The sequence below is a fragment of the Danio aesculapii genome, chromosome 18 (genome assembly GCF_903798145.1).
Source record: "Danio aesculapii chromosome 18, fDanAes4.1, whole genome shotgun sequence".
Taxonomy (NCBI): domain Eukaryota; kingdom Metazoa; phylum Chordata; class Actinopteri; order Cypriniformes; family Danionidae; genus Danio; species Danio aesculapii.
The window spans coordinates 38,731,333-38,752,740 of record NC_079452.1 but is presented as its reverse complement, the minus strand read 5'-3'; the positions used below and the strand labels follow the sequence as shown (position 1 = coordinate 38,752,740).

Genomic DNA, 21,408 nt, shown 5'->3' with positions numbered 1-21,408 from the left:
AAAAGTGTTTCCATCGCAGTTTATATGCATCTTTTCTTATTATGTGCATCTTTTCTTTTTCTTTTATGTGCATTTTTAAAATTGATGCACATCTTGACTTTTAGCTATTGTAGCTGTTAAAAGCGTAGCTATTGTAGCTGTTAGCCTGAATCAGACAGAAAATAAAGAGTACACAGTTGAACTCACGCTTACTCTCTAAAATAAAATCTGACAAGTGTTTTTTACATATATTCAGAGTAAGCATGTGTAAGTAATATGAAACGTTCACATATCTTTTGTGAGTTTGTTATTTGAGATGTAGAACGCATGGAAAGCGGCCACATAGAGAGACACTGCAGCGCTGGTGAAGATTGTGGGTGTTCACAGGGGTTTGACTGATAAATATGAATTTGTAGCTAAATTGTTAACGGTGCCAAACAGCATTTCCTGTTGTTTACGTCCTTGTTTATGTTCTTGCTACAACATACCGTTAATGCTAGAAACAATAATAATAATCAATTTTGTAATAGTAAAAATTGTAATAGATCAATTTTACTTAAAGTTTGTGGCTCACAATCCACAGCTTCTTCTATTATGGTTGAAGCTGCACCTTCTTTGAGGAGATTTTAGCCGAATCCAGCACTTAACTGGGAGAGATTCAGGAAGCTCTCCTTTGTCAAATGCTAGAGCTATATATTTTTTGTAATTCACTGGAACATAATTAAAATTAAGATGTAAGCACTTCTCTCTTTGTGTCGTGTCCTTAAGAAGCCCAAATACAGAAACAGAATAAGCTCTGTGGAAAGAGCAGCGTTTGGACAGCATTTTAGCTTTCTCTGCTATAACATTACAGTGCCTCTGGCAACGCCCCATCGCTGCGCAGGATGTATGCGCGTAACCTGAAGCATTTGTGATCTCATTAGCCCGGATGTATTTTTTTGTAGACCCCAAATTTTGTTCACTGTAGGCTTTGCTAAGCTAACCCTGTAAAACCCAATGTCTCCCTTTGCATTGAACTTTGAGCGTCTTACATTCAGAGATGTTGTTTATGTTCACACAGCTACTTTACAGATCAACTAAAGTTTAAAATATGATATCGTAGTGGACAACCCCTTTAAAAATAGTAAAACTGATTATTTTAATAGCAATAGTGTATCCTCAAAAATAGTAAGCAGTACAACTGTTTTCAACATTAATAACAATAATCTATTTTAAAAATTGAAATTATTATAGATTAGTGAAAATCAGTTGTATTGTAAAAGTGTGACCAAATGGGCGAGTGCTGTTAACAATACTTGTGACTTTGTGACTCTACATGTGACATTTTTCTCTTTGAGCAACAGTGTATATAGAGGAAGCAATAGAGAGTAAGTTCCTCCGCAGGACGGTTACCTGTGGGCCGTGGATACCCTGCTGCGCCTCAGTTGTGGGGAGGACGGCGGTACTGAGGCAGCAGGCTGCTGACAATCTAAGAGAAACTGATAAATTAGACAGATATACAGAGGTGTGACAGTCAGGGTTAGTGACACAAACACACACACACACACACAAATGAGAAGTGAGCACAGAGGAAATGGTTGCAATATAGCCTGAACTTATAGGTGTGATTTTTTGTGTTAATGGCATGCAGAGTCATACGCAGAGCATGTAGAATGAGAGTAACACCAAATTATTAGCTGCTATTTAAAATGGAAATAATTTAAAAGAAGGATAGTTTGCTTAACAGACATACAGTCCACTACCATTCAGATGGTTTGGGTTGGTAAGATAAATATGAAAAAAGACTTTATTTTTTTTATAAAATACAGTAAAAACAAATATATCTGTGATAGAAAGCTGGATTTTCAATATATATATATATATATATATATATATATATATATATATATATATATATATATATATATATATATACATACATAAACTCACGGCCACTTTATAAGGTACACCTGTCCAACTGATTGTTACTGCAAATTTCTAATCAGCCAATCACATGGCAGCAACTGAATGTATTTAGGTATGTAGACATGGTCAGAATAAACTGCTGCAATTTAAACTGAGCATTAGAATGGGGAAGAAAGGTGATTTAAGTGACTTTGAACGTGGCATGTTTCTTGGTGCCAGACGAGCTGATATGAGTATTTCAAAACCTGCTGATTTTCATGCTTAACCATCTCTGGGGTTTACACAGAATGGTCCGAAGAAGAGAAAATATCCAATGAGCAGCAGTTCTGTGGGCGCAAACAGGGTGCATCAGGTTGATGCCAGAGGTAAGAGGAGAATAGCCAGACTTGTTCGAGCTGATAGAAAGGCAACATTAACTCAAATGACCACACGTTACAACCGAGGTATGCAGAAGAGCATCTCTGAACGCACAACACGTCCAACCTTGAAGCGGATGGGCTACAGCAGCAGAAGACCACAGCGGGTGCCACCTGCCTTCTGATGGCTATTTCCAGCAGGATAACGCACCATGTCATAAAGCGTGAATCATCTCAGACTGGTTTCTTGAACATGACGATGAGTTCAATGTACTCAAATGGTCTCCACAGTCACCACCCTCAATTCAATAGAGCACATTTGGGATGTGGTGGAATGGGAGATTTGCATCATGGATGTGCAGCCGACAAATCTGTAGCAACTGCGTGATGCTGTCAGGTCAAGATGGACCAAAATCTCAAAAGGAAAGGCAAAAGGGGGTCCAAGCCGATACCAGTAATGTGTACCTAATAAAGTGGCCGGTGAGTGTATAGAAAGCAATTTTGTCAGCAACTGTGATATGTTTTTTCTTCAAACAATAACAGCATTTATTTACAAATTAAGATATTTTGTAACAATTTAAAAGTCTTTGCTGTCTCTTTGCATCAATTTAATCTTTAAGTCTTTAAGAAAGTATTTCTTTCTTTTAGAAATTCACCTTTTGAATGGCAGTGTATATGTTACACGCAAATGACGTACAGTACTGCTGCTGTGTTAATGGGAGCATTCATATACACATGTACATATAAAACATGACCAAAAAAAACAAAACAAAAAGAGTATGACAAAACATTAAAATAAGTGCTGTCTAGCTAAAATCACACAAACAATTTAAACAATATATATATTAATTATTTATTATTTATAAGAATTTGCTGTTGAATCTGATGATAACGTTTTTTGGGTGGTTGTCAGGGTGTAGCTAGGGCAGGGATGGGCAAACTCGATCCTGGAGGGCCGGTGTCCCTGCATAGTTTTGCACCAACCCTAATCAAACACACCTGCTTGTAGCTTTCTAGTAATCTTGAAGACACTAATTAGGGTGTTCAGGTGTGTTTGATTAGTGTTGGAGCAAAACTCTGCAGGGACACCGGCCCTCCAGGATCGAGTTTGCCCATGCCTGAGCTAGGGTGTAATGGGGGTTGCCAGGGTGTTGTTACAGTGTCATGAGTTGTGGTTTATATAAATGCATGTCACCATATCTCAATAATTCACATATTTATATCTACAGACCCAATATGACAAATGAAATGTTAATTTAGAGGAACCAAAAGGAAAATACCGCTTTGTGGTTGGGATATGTTTTGACCGCCATGGGCAAACAGCATTTGACACATTTTGTACTGGGAAAAGTATATAGAAACACTGACACCTGCAGGCAGAAAATAGACTATACACTGCTCGTTTATAATGCTGTTTTCTGTTAATCTTTCCATTTTAGTGTAAAAACAAAAGCGCAACATGATTGCTTGAATGTTGGGTGTTGGTGACACAGGTAAAGCGGATCAGACTGGTTTCCATTACATTACAGTAGAACTCTGATTTACAAACACTATACTGAGTCACATCAGCCAGAATACACAGGAAACAGCAACAGCACACGTGTAAAGCAGACCTGGAGTCATTCATAAGGGGAAAAATGCTTTCTTCACAGAGGCTTGTCTGTACATGTAAATCTATCCGCTATGTCTTCCATAAGATGGTACCATAAGATCTAGTATGAGCAATGCTAACACTGATATTCTGATGTTCTGTACAGCTTTCCACTGCTTATCTTGTCAAATGCTTTTTGGCCCACAGCACTTTAAACAAACATCATTCTACACAATGAGTGCCATTTTTGTATTTTGTACACACTGCACCTGTAAACTACATTCAAAAACTCTGTAAAAGGACAAAGTTTTATGTTAATCATTTTAAATGCATTTTTGCATCCTTGCAACAGTATATCAGCAAATATTCACTACATATATAAATAAGAGAGAAGAGATCAATCTTAAAATGTCAAACTGTTATTATTATAATCAGGGCTTGATATAAACTTTTTTAATCACCAGCCACTGTGGCTAGTAGTTTTCCAACGTTACTAACCACTAGCCATTGTCACTAGCCACAATTTTGTTGTTGGGAAAATATATTTTATATGCATAAATTTGACTTTGGCATGCTAAAATGACTTGATTTAAAATGTATTGTTATGTCCACATGTCTCCTCGTTAATTTGACTTTTTTTGTGTGTAGTGACTTTGCTCAATGAGCAAATGGGTTGTGGTTTCATAGTGTCTCATTGCAACTTTTTAGGGCTTAACACTACAGATTTACTGGATTTACAGCGATAAGTTAACAGTTAACATAGGCTCATTAATAATCTATTCAAAGTTAAAGCGGCAACCGCTGCTGCTTACAAAAAATCTGGAGGTCTTGAAAGTAGCAGGATTGTGCTACATGAGCACCACTTTTTTTCTGCTCTATTTCAAAGAAAAACAATCACACCAAGTGCATTTCCAGGCACGATTGCTTCGCGCAAGAGATGAGACACGGGAGCTTTTAAGCACTCGTCAGTGCAGGATCGCTTGTCTCTCACCGTGCGCCTGATCATCCTCTCATTTGGTATTCACCTGTTTTCTTTTGCTCGTGTGGACACTTATCAGTGGTGCTGCTTCTCGATTCTAAGACCCCTTTTGCATGCAAATGACTAACGGTTTTAAACTCAAATATTAATCTTCAGTGATGAGGCAGCACTAGCAATTTAAAAATTATTTTCAATCAGCCAAAGTAGTTAGTGGGGGTGTCTGTCTAACCCGCTACAGCTGAAATCTACCTGAAATTGGTGGGTTGGCAGAAGTGTTAATGTCAAGCCCTGATTATAATACTGTTATTGCATTGGTCACTTTGTGTAACATTGGACTGCTAGTTACCTCATACTACCTCCCTGTATATTATATTATTATTTGCATTCTACTGGACTTGCACTATATAGTGTTCTGCATCTGCACAATTCTGGTTTGCACTCCTTGCCATGTGCCAAGTGTACAGTAATTGTATTGTTTACAATTTCTATTTTTACTTATATTTTTAGATTATATAATATGTGCAATTGTATTTATTGTCATTTCTTTTTAAAATTCTACTATTATTAATAATATCTGATATATACCTAGGGTCTGAGAGTAACGAAATTTCGATTGTCTGTATGTTCTGTACATGTTGTTGAATTGACAATAAAGCTGACTTTGACTTTGATTACACTTAGAAATAAAGTCATGGGAGTTGTCACTTTTCAAAAGGTATATATTTGTACCTAAAAGGTCCATATTGGTACCTCAAAGGTAAATTTTTTTAGGTGCAATTGGGTAACAATATATACCTTTAAGGTACCACTGTGTACTACAGGTACAAATAAGGTACAAATACGTATCTTTTAAAAAGATACTGCCCCCGTGACAGCTGCCGTACCTTTATAATGTACTTTAGTTAAAAATATTGAAAATAATATCAATATAATATATGGTACAATATATCAAACATAATATTATCCATAACTAAAAAAAACATAATAATAATAATACTAATAATAATACTAATACTACTACTACTACTACTACTACTACTACTACTACTACTAATAATAATAACAATAATTAAATAATAATAATAGTGCTCTTTATATAAATTAATATTGTTTCGTTCCACGTATTCCCCTAGACCCGTTGAATGCATACAATTATTTAAATATCAATGTAAACTAAACTAAACTAAACTAAACTAAACTAAACTAAACTAAACTAAACTAAAACTAAACTAAATGTAAATATTTAAATGTCAATGTAAACTAAACTAAACTAAACCTAAACTAAATGTAAATATTTAAATGTCAATGTAAACTAAACTAACCTAAACTAAACTAAACTAAACTAAACTGAACTAAACTTAACTAAACTAAACTAAACTAAACCTAAACTAAATGTAACTATTTGAATGTCAATGTAAACTAAACCAAACTAAAACTAAACTAAATGTAACTATTTAAATGTCAATGTAAACTAAACTAAACTGAAACTAAACTAAATGTAAATATTTAAATGTCAATGTAAACTAAACTAAAACTGAACCTAAACTAAATGTAAATATTTAAATGTCAAACTAAACTAAACTAAAACTAAACTAAATGTAAATATTTAAATGTCAGAGTAAACTAAAATAAACTAAACCTAAACTAAATGTAAATATTTAAATGTCAGAGTAAACTAAACTAAACTAAACCTAAACTAAATGTAAATATTTAAATGTCAGAGTAAACTAAACTAAACTAAACCTAAACTAAATGTAACTATTTAAATGTCAATGTAAACTAAACCAAACTAAAACTAAACTAAATGTAACTATTTAAATGTCAATGTAAACTAAACTAAACTGAAACTAAACTAAATGTAACTATTTAAATGTCAATGTAATCTAAACTAAAACTAAACTAAATGTAAATATTTAAATGTCAATGTCAACTAAACTAAACTAAAACTAAACTAAATGTAACTATTTAAATGTCAATGTAAACTAAACTAAACTGAAACTAAACTAAATGTAACTATTTAAATGTCAATGTAAACTAAACTAAAACTAAACTAAATGTAAATATTTAAATGTAAATGTCAACTAAACTAAACTAAAACTAAACTAAATGTAAATATTTAAATGTAAATGTCAACTAAACTAAACTAAAACTAAACTAAATGTAAATATTTAAATGTCAATGTAAACTAAACTAAAACTAAACTAAATGTAAATATTTAAATGTCAAACTAAACTAAACTAAAACTAAACTAAATGTAAATATTTAAATGTCAAACTAAACTAAACTAAACTAAACTAAACTAAACTAAACTAAACTAAACTAAACTAAATGTAAATATTTAAATGTCAAACTGTCCACCTTGTTAACATGAACCCTGTTACCCTCAGTATATTAACAAACCCTGTTAAAACATTAGAATTCTTAAAAGACATCTTGAGATATAAACAATATACTTAAGTGTAAATGTACCTAAAATCATTATTAAATGCACCCATTGCATAGAATGGCTCATGATATGATGAATGGCGCATCTGATGTATCTCAGTATTCTATAGCTCATTGAAATGCAGTAGCCGGGCGACACGTCCCTGCATTTGCATATGGCATGTCTTGCATCCCCATATGCTGTGTCCATGAATAGAACAGCTCTCTCTCTCTGGCACATTCAGTCATACCGAGTGCCATGGGCTCATCTGAGCATCTTCTGTTAGCTGGTAAAGCAGTTTGCATTTACCTTTAAAATAGCTTTAAATCGGATACTGCATATGATTTCAGTTTACAATATTTTGAAACACTCTTAAGGCCTAAAAACAGATGGTGCAGTACATACAGTAAAGCCAAGACAACTGTTCAATCCTTCATTGCACACTGTCGCCAGTGGATGGAGCTATAGTTATGTCAGATTTGCCATTGAAATAACTGAAAACTCCATCACACAAACTATCTGCTTGGCATGCAGTTTGTAGCACTCTTTTTATCAGGCCATGAGATGAAAGCGCACATGCAGGAATTATTTTTTAACAGAGACATGCATCAATCAATACCTGTTTTATGATCCAAATACATATCCTTATTGATGGAGATTCCAACAATTATGCTTGCAGAGAAACTTTTTACATTTTTTTTAAAATCCAGACCACAAAAAGTCATCAAATATATGCAGTCTCTTTTATTTAATATTATCTTTATACCCAGACACAATTTAATAAGTACCATCTCACAAAGCCACATATACCGACCCTACAGAAAAACCACATGAGCATCACTGTTAAAATCACATCTAAATCATAAACCATACTGTGGCAAGCCGTTTTGACATTTAATCAATAGCCCGTACTAGTATCGATTTTCAAGTTACTAGTTTAATTTTTAGTAGTATCTTTTCCATTAAGTACTAGTACTTATTCATTAGATACTAGTTCTTGTTCATTAGCTAACTATAAAAATATGTACTAGTCCCAGCTGGAATACATAATAGTCAAAACTGAACAGTTGATATCTCAATGACAGATACCATAGAAATCAATGGATTTTTTTTCCAATTTGTTTCTAGAAATAACAGAATAGTTACTAGTCACTATTAAAATGAGTACTATATCGTCGGCGAAATAGCCTAGTGGTTAGCGTGCCGACATATGGTGCAGTAGCACGTCAGGGCATCCCCAGTTCGAATCCCGGCTTGAGGATATTTCCCTACCCTCCTCTCTCTCTACAACTTCGCTTCCTGTCTCAATACAGTCCTATCTAATGAAGGCAAAAAGGCTAAAATCTTAAAAAAAAGTACTATATTTAATAATTAATAGTATCTGTATCTGTTTAATAAGTACTAGTACCTAATGAATAAGTACTAGTACCTCTTAAATAGATACTAGTATCTGAATGAGTACTAGTATCTAATACATAAGTACTAGTATTTATTTAATAAGTACTAGTATCTGATGAATGAGTGCTAGTATTTATAGAAAAGGCTCCAGTATCTAATGAATATACACTAGTATCTAATAAATAAGATACTACTATATAAAAATAAGCACTAGTAACATGAAAATAGATACTAGTACGGGTTACAGATTAAATGTCAAAACGGCTTGCCATAACCATACTGTATGTTACCCATTTGGAACACGGGAAATACATGAAACGTGGTTTTGGTCCATTCATATATCATAAAACGTGTAGAAATAAATCAAATGATGATATTTTTTTACATATACAAAGCCACATGTTTCATGTCTGTTTCACACGTGTTCCACATGTGCTTTAATGTGAAGCTTATATAAAACTGATTTTGTACAGTTAGAATTGGCAGAACAAATCATTAAAATAATTGATTACTGAATCATTGAAATTTTAAATAGTATCAAATAAAAATGTCTATAAATCTATCCCTGAGTTGAATCATACACTCCAAACAGTCACTTCATATGGAAACCAGTCTGTCCTCAAACTGTGTCACCTACTCAGGGTCAGCACTTGGGATTCTAGAGTTTCTTGTAGTTTTGAACTGAATCAGATTGGAGCGTATGCGTGATCTCATGGAGCGCTGCGACTGCTGCCGAGCACCCAGATAGGGGGAAGTGGGAGCAGACCTGGCAATATGAGCATCAGAGTCCCCGCTATGAACGACTTGACAAAACTCAATACTTAACGTCTCTGGGTCTAAGACTAAAGTCTGAGTGCCCAGGTTCCACTGCGACTGGCCAAGGAAAAACGGCTGGGTTGAGGAGGTCCAGAGGGACGAGGATGGAGTAGGTACATCCAGTGAAGGAGAGCTACTAGCTGATGCAACCACATTGTTTTGGAACAGAAAGGAAGGGGGTTTTGACGCAGTGGGACTAGGGGGAGCAGTGAGTGCAGTTCCATGACTTACTTTTTGAGGGCTGCTCTTAATTTTTGGCACTTTCCCTCCTCGTCCACAGTGCGATTGCTCGTGGTCAAACTCCAGGTCCTCCAGGCGCTGCGTGAGGGCCAGTTTCTGCTGAATGGCCATTCGCAGGAGGGAGTTCAGTGTCTTCTTTTCATCTTCTGCGGCAGCCAGCTGCCTCTGCATCTCATCTAGCTGAGTTACATACTCATCGCATCTAGACAAAGAGGAAGAGAAAGGTTTGGAATTTACATTTGCAGTGATTAGCTCTGTTTCCATCCACTGATTTCTAAACACATTATGGGATTTCGCATAAATACACTAATGGAACGGCATTTATGGGCAAACCAGCAGACCGACCACATTGTAAAACATTTTAAATGTTGTTTTGGTCACTCTAAAATCCTTTAACCAAAGCCCATCATCAATGTGGGTCAATATTATTAACTTCCAGAACTGTCTTGAGCATCTGCCCTCCCCACGAGTGGTCTCTTGCTTCCATGAGCCCCTGCACATTCAAAACGGCAATGGTGATTTCTTCTACCATTTTCTTTTTATATTTGGAACCAGTTTATCAGGAAATGCTGATTTTGTTCTCTTTAACTCATCGGATGGAAACAATGCTTTATTTGCAAATAATTATTTTTGCGATATTCTAGTTTTCCACATAATTTTAATTCATATCTTTGTAGGGAAACATAGCTTTTGAACTACATTAGAAGACATTTTAAGTTGGAGGAGAGCGGCAGAAATGTACATTATGTTAACTGCAAACAAGAGCTAAAATATGTACCTTGTGGCAAACATTGCCCTCAATGAGGAAAAGGTGGCTGCATCTTCTTTGAGAGCCTTGAGTTCATTCCTAAGCTTCATCATTGTCTCCGTCACCATGCATTTCTCATTTTCATACTTGCTTTTAAGGTTTGCCAGGGCCACCTCAGCAGTCTAGAAACAAATATGGCAAAGATATGATGTTCTGTTAGGTATGCTTTTACTCAATATAAAAGTAGTTCTGGCAAAGACTTGGTCTTCTACCTGTTTGTTGGCTTTTAAAACAAGACGTAAGGTGGCGATCTGCTCTCTTTTGGTGCTCAGGAGCGATTTGAGTTTCAGGATCTCCTCCATGCAGGCCTCCTTGTCCTTATCGAGGATAGGTGCCAACTCTCGGGCAGCAGCCCTCTGCCTGGACAACTGGAGAGAGCGGTCTACAGCCTTCTGCAGGTGCTTGATCTGGTCACGGATGATGGCGTTGAGGTTATAGATGTTCATGGGCTCCCTGCGGAGATCACCTGTCTCTGGAATTGAGGACGATGAGAGAGATGACCCATTGATTGGTGAGCCAAATGGGGTTCTATTGGGACTTCCTCCTTCCCCTTTAATTACTTCTCCAAGGGGTTCCTTGGAGGGAGAGTCTTGAGGACTCTTGGACATGTCTGAGGAGTTCATAGCCGCGAGACGTCGAGCTAAACGTGGAGAAAGCAGGGCTCTTGGGTCCTCTGTGCCTTTGAGACTGCCACTACGTGTAACCCGACTCTGACGGTAGTAGTCCAGCATGACACGATTTGGTGTTTCGTTGTTGCACAAGCAGACGTGGTGGTAGAGCTGAGCAAGTTCCTCGCTAAATGTAACCAGCTCGTCTTGAGCTGCATTCAGCATGCCGTTACTTTCGCTGGCCATTCCAGAAGCACACCGAAGCTCAGCTTCCAGACTGCTGACCCGCTCACGGGCCTCACGACAGCTTTTCTCCAGCTGTTTCACCTGTTCTTCAAGAGCCTGGACCTTCCCTTCACTGTGGTTGCTCTCTTCTGATTGGCTCTCCACAGACTGGTTATACTTTTCCTTCAACGCCTTAAGCTCCGCCTTCAGGTCAATGACCTCAGTCACGGCAACTCTGTATTTGCACTCTAGAAGCTCTATTCCATTGAAGTCTGTTTCAAACTCACAACAACCATTTATAGGACCGTCGCCCTTCTCGGACTCTTCTGTGTCAAACTCCTTGTCATTGTGGAGGCGTTTCATAGCATTGACACGCTCCGTAAGGCGATGAACACGCCTGTGCTGCTCAGTTAAAGCACCCTGCGTGTGCTGCAGTTGAGTTTGAGACTCCTGCAGGTTGGTAAGTAGAACTGCCTTCTCTCTCTCAACCTGGTGGACAAGAATATAATGATAAATACATAGTACTAACCAGCCAAACTTTGAAGAGATAAAAATAAACATATAAATCAAATGTTAAGTAAAATTAAATGAAATTAATAAAATACATGTATTTATTAATTTAATAATACATAAACATTTAAAAAAGTTGTATTTATTTAATAATTTATTTTAGTTAAATGAACAAATGTACATTTATTTATCCATTTAGTTCAATTACATTTCCAAACATTGTAGGCTTGTCTAGTCCCCCTAATCCCAGAAATGTCTCCAACGCAAACAAACATGCATTATCACTCATCATTAAACGGCTGTCTGAAATACTCTGACTGGTCAGTTGCTACATTCCAAGGTATGTTATTCTCAGATAACTACAGCTGAAACTAATAATACAAGCTCCTCAGGGTACATCCAGGTTAACAGTCCGAAAATATGTTCACATCCCTATTTATATGCTTGTCTGTCATACCATTGTTTTTGACTATTTAGTGTCATCTTGTGACTGAATAACAATCGTTAAATGCTGGTAGCTAGCTCCCTGCAACTCTCACATGGTCACCCACTGAAGCATGGCTGCGCCCGGTCAGTACCTGGATGGGAGACCAGCAAGGGGCGCTCAACGTGTGGTCTGTGTGGGTCCTCACGCCCCAGTATAGCCAAATTTGCCCACTGGCCTCTTAACCATCCCCATATCATAATATCTTCATTACTCTGTCTCCTCGCTCTGTCGTATGCGGTCTGACGCAATATAGCTGCCGTCGCATTATCCAGGTGGATGCTGCACACTGGTGGTGGATGAGGACCCCCCCCAATGAGTAAAGCGCTTTGAGTGTCTAGAAAAGCTCTATATAAATGTAAGGAATTACTAATTAATTAATTATTAATTAGTGTATGCTCCGTTCAGTCATTTTCATTACTGTCAATTACTGTACATGTACTGTACAGTTCATTACATTACTGTAATTAAACATTTAATTAACTATTATGACTCAAAACAATGTTTTGTGTCAGATTTTTACATTTTGTGGCAAGTAAAAGCCAAAAAAGAAAGATGATGTACAAAAAAGGCATTTGTTTTTGCAGAATAAAGCCCTTCAGTCTTATACAACAGCCCTATGAATTTGGCGCCATCTTGTGACTGAATAATATGTAGGTTAGTATATCCTCCATTCAGCCATTTTCCTTTCTGTCAGCTTTGCCTTTATTTAAAGAATTAATAAAATAAACTCCACTTTGCATCGGGCTGCTGATATGCCAGTTGGGATTTATTCTGTGATAAAAACCAGCTGAATGTACTTTATCCCATCCTTAGTATAATACTTTTTTATTTTAAAGATAATATAAGAGACTTCCCATGGTAAAATTTATGCTTTAATGTTCTTTTGCTTACCAGAACACTGGAAATACATGGAATATTTTAGTTTATCTGTGCATAAAAAATTCCACAACTGTGACAACTGTGAAAGAAGGTGTGTTAGCTTGCTTGTCACAAATTTAGCACAACCACAGACATGTGATTCCTGTCATTGATCTCAAGTGCTGCTTAATTGCTTTTTGATCACTCATTGTATCGGAAGCGTCAGCCATCTAACAGCTTGAAGCTGAGATAGCGAAAACTTATTGATTCCATTTTGGAGAGCATCCAAAAAAATAACAAAAGGAAATATATTTGAAAAGTTAGCAGAGGTGGATGGGGAAACGCTTTTTTGGATAGATGCCAGGCAATCAGATTTTTTCAAAGAGTGTGGAAACAAGTAAATAAAAACCCCCAGAGATATACATTTGAAGTCAGAATTATTAAACCCCCTGAATTATTAGCCCCCCTGTTTATTATTTCCCCAATTTCTTTTTAATGGAGAGAAGATTTTTTCAACACATTTCTAAACTTAATAGTTTTAATAACTAATTTCTAATAACTGATTTATTTTATTTTTGCCATGATGACAGTAAATAATATTTGACTAGATATTTTTCAAGACACTTCTATACAGCTTAAAGTGACATTTAAAGGCTTAACTAGGTTAAATAAATTAACTAGGCAGGTTAGGGTAATTAGGCAAGTTATTGTATAACGATGGTTTGTTCTGTAGACTATCGAAAAAAAGGGCTAATAATTTTGACCCTAAAATTGATTTAAAATAATTAAAAACTGCTTTTATTCTAGGCTAAATAAAACAAATAAGACTTTCTCCAGAATAAAAAATATTAAAATTCCTTGCTCTGTTAAACATTATTTGGGAAACATTTGAAAAAGAAAAAAAAATTAAAAGGGGGGCTAATAATTCTGACTTCAACTGTACATGTGAAAAATGCATCTAAATACCAAATAATACTGTAGCTACTGCTTTGTACAACAGGAGGCTATGTATTTGATGTCAATCCCACACAGTTAGAGAAAACACTGTATACAGATTCCCTAGAGGAGACTCGTAGATCCAAACATGTTATGTAATACTTTTATGTGAAATTGATCTGTTTAGACTGTGTGGATGAATTTATGTGAGGTAACATTGTTTTTAAAGCATGCATGACCAAATTGGCCAACAGTTCTGTCGACAGATTGTAATAGATATATGTCAGTTCAGTCTTTTGATAATATTTCATTTATTAAATAATTTTAATTAATATATATTTTTGTGAAAATTACATATATAACGTACAATATCAACATATTTCTAAACATAATAGTTTTAATAACTAATTTCTAATGACTGATTTCTTTACTTTTTGCCATGATGACAGCACATGATATTTGACTAGATATTTTTCAAGATAATATTAAGCTGAAACTGCAATTTAAAGGCATAACTAGGTTAATTTAGTTAACTAGGCAAGTTAGGGTAATTAGGCAATGTATTTAATGTATAATGATGGTTTGTTCTGTAGACAATAAAAAAAAAACACTGCTTAAGGGGCTAATAATATTAAAAAAAATAAACACTGTTTTTATTCTAGCCAAAATAAAACAAATAAGACTTTCTCCAGAAGAAAAACATTATAGGAAATACTGTGAAAATGCCTTGTTCTATTAAACATCATTTTGGAAATATTTGAATAAGGAAAAAAATAAATCACAGGAGGGCTAATCATTTTGATTTCAACTGTATGTATATTTATATATATATATATATTTTACAATGACAGACTGAACTACATTCACTGTAACTGTCATGTCATAATCTTTCATTTGATTTGCTGTGTGATGCTCCTTTAAGCAGCTGATGCTCTCTATGTTTCTGTGTCCGCACTGGCAGATTTTCTATTCTTGTCCCATGCTGTCTTTCTTTGCTGAATATGCCCGTGGCACACATACATACAAAATTATTACTGTGTCCCTCTTTTACAGGCACAGCCACAGAGCACTCAGTCATAATGGTAATCAACCTGACAGTAGCCTCCCAAAGCACAAAAGAGACCTTTGTGTCTACTGCTTTTCACTTTCCTTCACTTAAATTTACACTTAAACAAGGGGCAATTTGGCCAAACATGAAAATAGTGTCATCATTTACGTTCCTAATGTCCTTTCAAGCATGTAATATGAAGATTGTTTTAAGAAAACACGGGCAACTAAATAGTTTGGGTCAGGGTGCGAACTACGGGGGAGCTGCAGGAGCTCGGCTCCCCTAAATAAGGCATGGGCTCCCCTGAAAACAAGATTCGTGAAATTTTGGGGGTCTCAAAAAATTGTTACAATGTGTTATTTTGACGTGCGGTTTCAGTATTGCGTAATGTGATCATGGATTATTATGGGTAAAAGTGCAAAAATATAATTCTTGCATGCAGGATGGAGATTTACACTTCACTTAAAAAAAAGATAACTACACATGCTATTCTTGTCATGAGCATCAAGGTGTGGGGGCGCTAAGGAGCAAAGTCAAAGACTGACAGCCAAATGCTTTCATATGGACGTTGAGACACTGCTTATTCATTTTCTGAAACTAATGATGTGATGTTGTGTTTCGTTTTACATACAGTAGGCCAATGCAATGCTCTTTTTTTAAACACTGTGGCATTGCTGTAAACATGTTGGACAATTAAGCTGAAAGCAGTGTAAACTTGACAAAACGCAATGCCGTTCTATGGTGTTTCTTTCATTTTCGAATTAGCGACTATATTTTACTGGAGTAATCCTGTGTGTTTTATAGCCTACATTATTGTGGCAAGGAACTCTCAAGATCAAAGCAACTTCTCCCTCAGTTACAAAAAATGGGCTCCCCCAAAGGCTACAGTATATTTCGGACCCTGGTTTGGATTTCCAATGACTTCCATGGTACAAGAAGTACAATTGAAGAAAATGGTAACCAAATTTGTTAAAAGAATAGTTCACCCCAAAATGAAATTTCTGTCATCTACTCACCCTTCACTTGTTCCAAATCTGTTTGAGTTTCTTTCTTATGTCAAACACAAAAAAAGATATTTTGAAAAATGTTGTAAACATGTAACAATTAACTTCGATAGTATTTGCTTTCCTATTATGGAAGTCAATGGTTACAGTTTTTCAGTTTTCTTTAAAATATCTTCTTTCAACAGAATAAAGAAACTGGCTTTGAAACACTTCAAGGTAAATGTTCATTTTGGGTAAACTAAACCTTTTAGTTTCCTGCATATTTAAAATGTAATCTTTAGTGTTGAACAGTTTAGAACCAAAATATTACAGTGAGTAAATGATGTGACAAAAATGTGACAAAAAGCATGAATATATAAATGAAGAGGTAAATAACTGTTTTGTTGGATAAAAGAAAGAAATAAACAAGAATACACATTTTAAGACTCAACATTATATTCAAATAAGATTTAATAAGACAAATTAAGATTAAACAAGACAAATGGCTTTTAAACTAGATCTCATTTGAATACCATGTTGGTATACTCTCTAACAGTTTGCTCTTAATTTTTTATGTATTTCTTTTTTACATCACTGAATAACTCTTTCAAGCGATTCATTCAAAAACGATGCTTCATCCAGTACCATGTATAGGGTTTATGAGTATATATATATACACACACACACAATTTCTAACTACAGCTGATCAAATCATTATTAATCAGATAAGTGATATTCTAAGTTGATCTCTCTTTTGTATGTTGTAGTGCTGAATTTATACCAAATTATTGTAGTGCATTGAGTGTGAGATTGGACTCGCATATTAGGAATGTGTGCTGTGTGATATCCCAACTGCAACAGAGAAATACTGTAGAATGTAATAGGCCTTAATACTGTAGGGAGATATCTCTGTAGACTGATTTTAAAATGTGAGCAAAATCACCTGTTCTGTCATCACTTTAGACATTACGCTAGAGAATCATTTAAATACTAGCTCTAAAGTGACGTTGGTGAATTAGCAACAGTTTCTGCTGTTCTGACGTCACCTGCAGATGTGAAGGAATGGCGGAAGAAAATAGTTCCTAATACAAAAGGGTTTTGAGACTCTTCGTGTTTGATTTTCTTTTTTATATACACGATTATGCCGTCGAACTGTTGTATAAACGCAATTTCACACTCGTAGCAGTGCAATGTGGCTGTATATCGCCACTGGTGGGACACTAAGGCATGCCTCCCTCCAGTGCCGATATACAGCCACATCGAACTGATACGAGTGTGATGTTGCTCACATACTGTACATAAAATTATAAGTGTTTCTTCCATTAAGGAAAACATTTACTAGAGCAAGGAATTTTTCACAGTATTTCTGATAATATTTTTTCTTCCAGAGAACCCCTTTTGTGTGTTATTACGGTTAGAATAAAAGCAGTTTTTAATAAAATAAAAAATATTTGTAAGTCAATATTATTAGCCCCCTTAAGCAATATATATTTTCCGATAGTCTAGAGAATAAATTATCATTTCACAATGCATGGTTTTCGCTACATTAATTCTTCCATGGCGGGGCGCCACACCAAAATTCATCCCACCACGGCTACATTAAAGCTTCTCATTCAAAACTTTCAGTCGTTTTTTTTTAATAGCAGGTTATAATCGTACCAAAACGTATTAAAAGGTAAGTGAATTATAACAGCATGAACTTTTCTGTGATCGTAGTACTGCTGTGCATTATTTGTTTAACCCTTAAAGGTAACGTGCAGACTGACCGACTGACAGGTGTGTGGTGCGCGAGGCCAGAAAACACGACGTATCTTTCAGTTAAGATGAACACAGTTTCCATTATATCTTATTTATAGTTAAAAATCTATGGCTCTGCATACATTGACTTCATCTTGCTGGAGTTTATAACCGTTTCACTTTACTTCAGGATGCATTAATGCCGCTCTGTAGGTCTATTGGAGACATTCACAAATAGTCCTAGCAAATCTAATAAATGTTGAAGACAAACTCGTTACATAAACACACTAAATCACACTTCAGCAGCATTTATTTGAGAGCGCACAAGAAAATCTGCACTTGAGCAGCGTATATTTAAGGGGGCGTGCAAGAAGTTTTGTGCACAAACCGAAGTCGGCGCACACAACATTTGTCAATAAAATAACGCTGCAGGTAGTTGGTAGATCTGTGTAAAAGGCCCAACAGAGTCTGCGGCCACAGCTGGAAAAAATCCTAGAGGAAACACTGCAATGACATGCCTAATTACCCTAACCTGCCTAATTAACCGAGTTAAGTCTTTAAATTGGAATCATAGTAAAGATAAAAGAAATCAGTTATTAGAAATGAGTTATTAAAAATATTATGTTTAGAAATGTGTTGAAAAAATCTTCTCTCCGTTAAACAGAAATTGGGGACAAAAATATACAGGGGGGCGAATAATTCAGACTTGTATATCATAATCAGATTGTCTCATCTTTTATGACTGACCTGTATGAGCTGCTGCTTGAGTTTCTGTATCTCAGACAGGTTGAGTTCACTGAAGAGATCAGACACCGGGAGCATCTCTGTCTTCCTGCGATGATATTCTCCTTTTAGTCCATGTCCATTACACTCATTATTACAACGGTTGCTGTCCTCGTTGTTGGGACTGGTCCCAGAAGCAGATGTGCCGTTGGTCGCAGCCTCCTCTGCAAACTTCAGACCCTCTACGGCAGAGATGGCCAGGTGAGTGCTGGCTCCATAAACACTGTCCGTCAGGCTGAGATGATGAGCCAGCTCTTTTCTCAGATTGTTCTTCTGCTCTCGTTCGCTCTTCAGAGAATCCAACGCTTCCTCCAACTGGCCTTGGGAAATGTCTTTCAACCGTAAAGCATCTTCCAATTGACTGTTGAGCAGCACTGTTTCTTCTTCAAGCACTTTGATTTCATGCTTAAGACCCTCGTATTCCACCTGTGAGAAATAAATGGACACTCAACTGTGGAATATAATAATAATAATAATAATAATAATAATAATAATAATAATAATAATAATAATAATAATAATAATAATAATAATAATAATAACAATAATAATAATAATAATAATAATAATAATGATTTATACACAGTTTTATATTAGGCTACATGCAGGTGTCTGTTTTGATGTTTTAAATAGTTTTGTGAGAACAAAATGTCAAAATATGAGTGAAAATAATGTTTCTTATGATTATTCTTACAATGATTATATAAGAAATAATTACTATGTGTAATTATTTAAATATGAATATGAACATGGGATCATACTAAAGTTGATTTGATTTTAAATCATCCAAACTCTGCAGACAAATGGGTAAAACCCAGGGTGCGAATTACCGGGGGGTTTGGGGGGGATTGACCCCCTAATTAATGCTCGATCCCCCTGAAGGATGTCAAAACAAGATGTATGGGGGGGTCAGTCCTTTAAATAGTGAGAAATAGTTTGTATGAATATTAAATAATATTCATAATTAAAATAATAGATAATATAAATATACATTTCACCACCCCTATAACAGTTCATACCATTGTGAACACAAAATCATGTCAATCAGTCTATGCGAAAGGAAAAAATCATTGGAAAGTCAGAAACCGTAAAGCCAAATTGCTGGACAGTTTGTATAGTTTGACCTACAATAACCCCTGAAATAACAAATCAGAGGATTCTGCAGGTCAGAATAGACGAAATATCCTTCAAAACACTGAAAACTTAAACACGCTTTATTAATAAATTAGATGGAAATAAATGCATACATTTGATTCACTGAAGCTTGTATTACACAAACTAAAATTACAGAAAAAGTTGACCCCCCTGATCGCCAATGTATAATTCACACCCTGGTAAAACCTAGTGATATATAGTATAGTGCCAATATGAGGTTTATATTGTCAATTTTGTCAATTTCTAATCTATATATGACAGACAATATTTTTTTGTATATAACAGAATGGCATTTTATAAGTATATTGTGTAAATCACAGTAAATTTATAATCACAGCTATGCAAAAATCAAAGTTATTTTGGTTGACACTGGAATATTATTAACTACTATTGTGTTGTCATAATCATTAAAAGTAATTAAAATTCAAATAAGTATAGCCATAAAATAAAATTATCAATTATGGAAAATTATTGTATGGATTATTTTTAATACCAAAAAAGTACAAAAGTACAAATATGTACAAAAGTACATATTTACATTTTCTGAGGACTGTATCTTTGAATAAAATAAAAAATAAAAACAATAATAATAAAGAAAATTAATTATATAAATAAATAAATAAATAAATAAATAAATAATAAAAATAAAACTGAATTAAATAAAAAAAATAAAAAAAAATAAATAAAGGCGGTTCATTGGCGCTATGGCGACCCCTAATGAATAAAAAATTATCGTATGGAGTCTTTTTACTATCAAAAAATAACCAAAAGTACATATTTACATTTTCTCAGGACTGTATCTTTGAATAAAATAAAATAATAATAATAAAAAATAATAATAAAGAAAATAAAATAAAATAAATTAATTAATTAAATAAAACTAAATTAAATAAAAATATATATATATTTAAATATAAAAATATTTAAATATTTCATATTTAAATAAATAACTAACTAACTAACTAACTAACTAACTAACTAACTAACTAACTAAATAAATAAATAAATAAATAAATAAAACTGAACTAAATAAAAATAAAATTTTAATAAAATAAAATAAAGGCGGTTCATTCCGCTGTGGCGACCCCTAATGAATAAAAAATTCAAAATTCTGAGGAAATGAAATGTTTATGAAAATGCTGTTGATGATGTGTTTACCTGATTCTGTTTGAGTGTTGACACCAGTTTCTGTAGAGTGATGTTCTCCTCCTCCAGCTCTGTGTAGTCCTGCAGAAGTCTGGCCTCTCTGAACTTATACTCTCTGATCTCCTCTCTCATCCTGGCCCTCTGCAGCTCTAACGTCTCATTGTTCTGAAAGACACACACAAGAGAACAACACAGAAAAAAGTGAGCATGAGCCCATTGCAAAATTAATATGCACTATACAGTGGGGAATTAAGTATTGAACACGTCACCAACATATTTCTAAAGGTGCTGTTGAATTGAAATTTTCACCAGATGTTTGTAACAACCAAAGAAATCCATATATGCAAAGAAAACAAATCGAATTAGTTTACAAATGAAGTTATGTCTAATAAAATGAAATGACACAGGGAAAAAGTATTGAACACATGAAGAAAG

The 21,408-nt window shown here is 34.9% G+C and overlaps 1 protein-coding gene across 1 annotated transcript in view; it reads right to left on the bottom strand.

Moving 5' to 3' along the window:
* bicd1a (bicaudal D homolog 1a) overlaps nucleotides 1-21,408 on the bottom strand; it is a 72,340-nt gene that overhangs the window by 3,026 nt on the left and 47,906 nt on the right. Inside the window, exons 3-8 of the mRNA XM_056478637.1 lie at nucleotides 20,986-21,138; nucleotides 18,637-19,098; nucleotides 10,710-11,819; nucleotides 10,468-10,619; nucleotides 9,681-9,891; nucleotides 1,372-1,457 (exon numbers count right to left, since the gene is read on the bottom strand). Coding sequence (XP_056334612.1) covers nucleotides 1,372-1,457; nucleotides 9,681-9,891; nucleotides 10,468-10,619; nucleotides 10,710-11,819; nucleotides 18,637-19,098; nucleotides 20,986-21,138 — 2,174 coding nt within the window. The remainder of the gene's footprint in view (nucleotides 1-1,371; nucleotides 1,458-9,680; nucleotides 9,892-10,467; nucleotides 10,620-10,709; nucleotides 11,820-18,636; nucleotides 19,099-20,985; nucleotides 21,139-21,408) is intronic.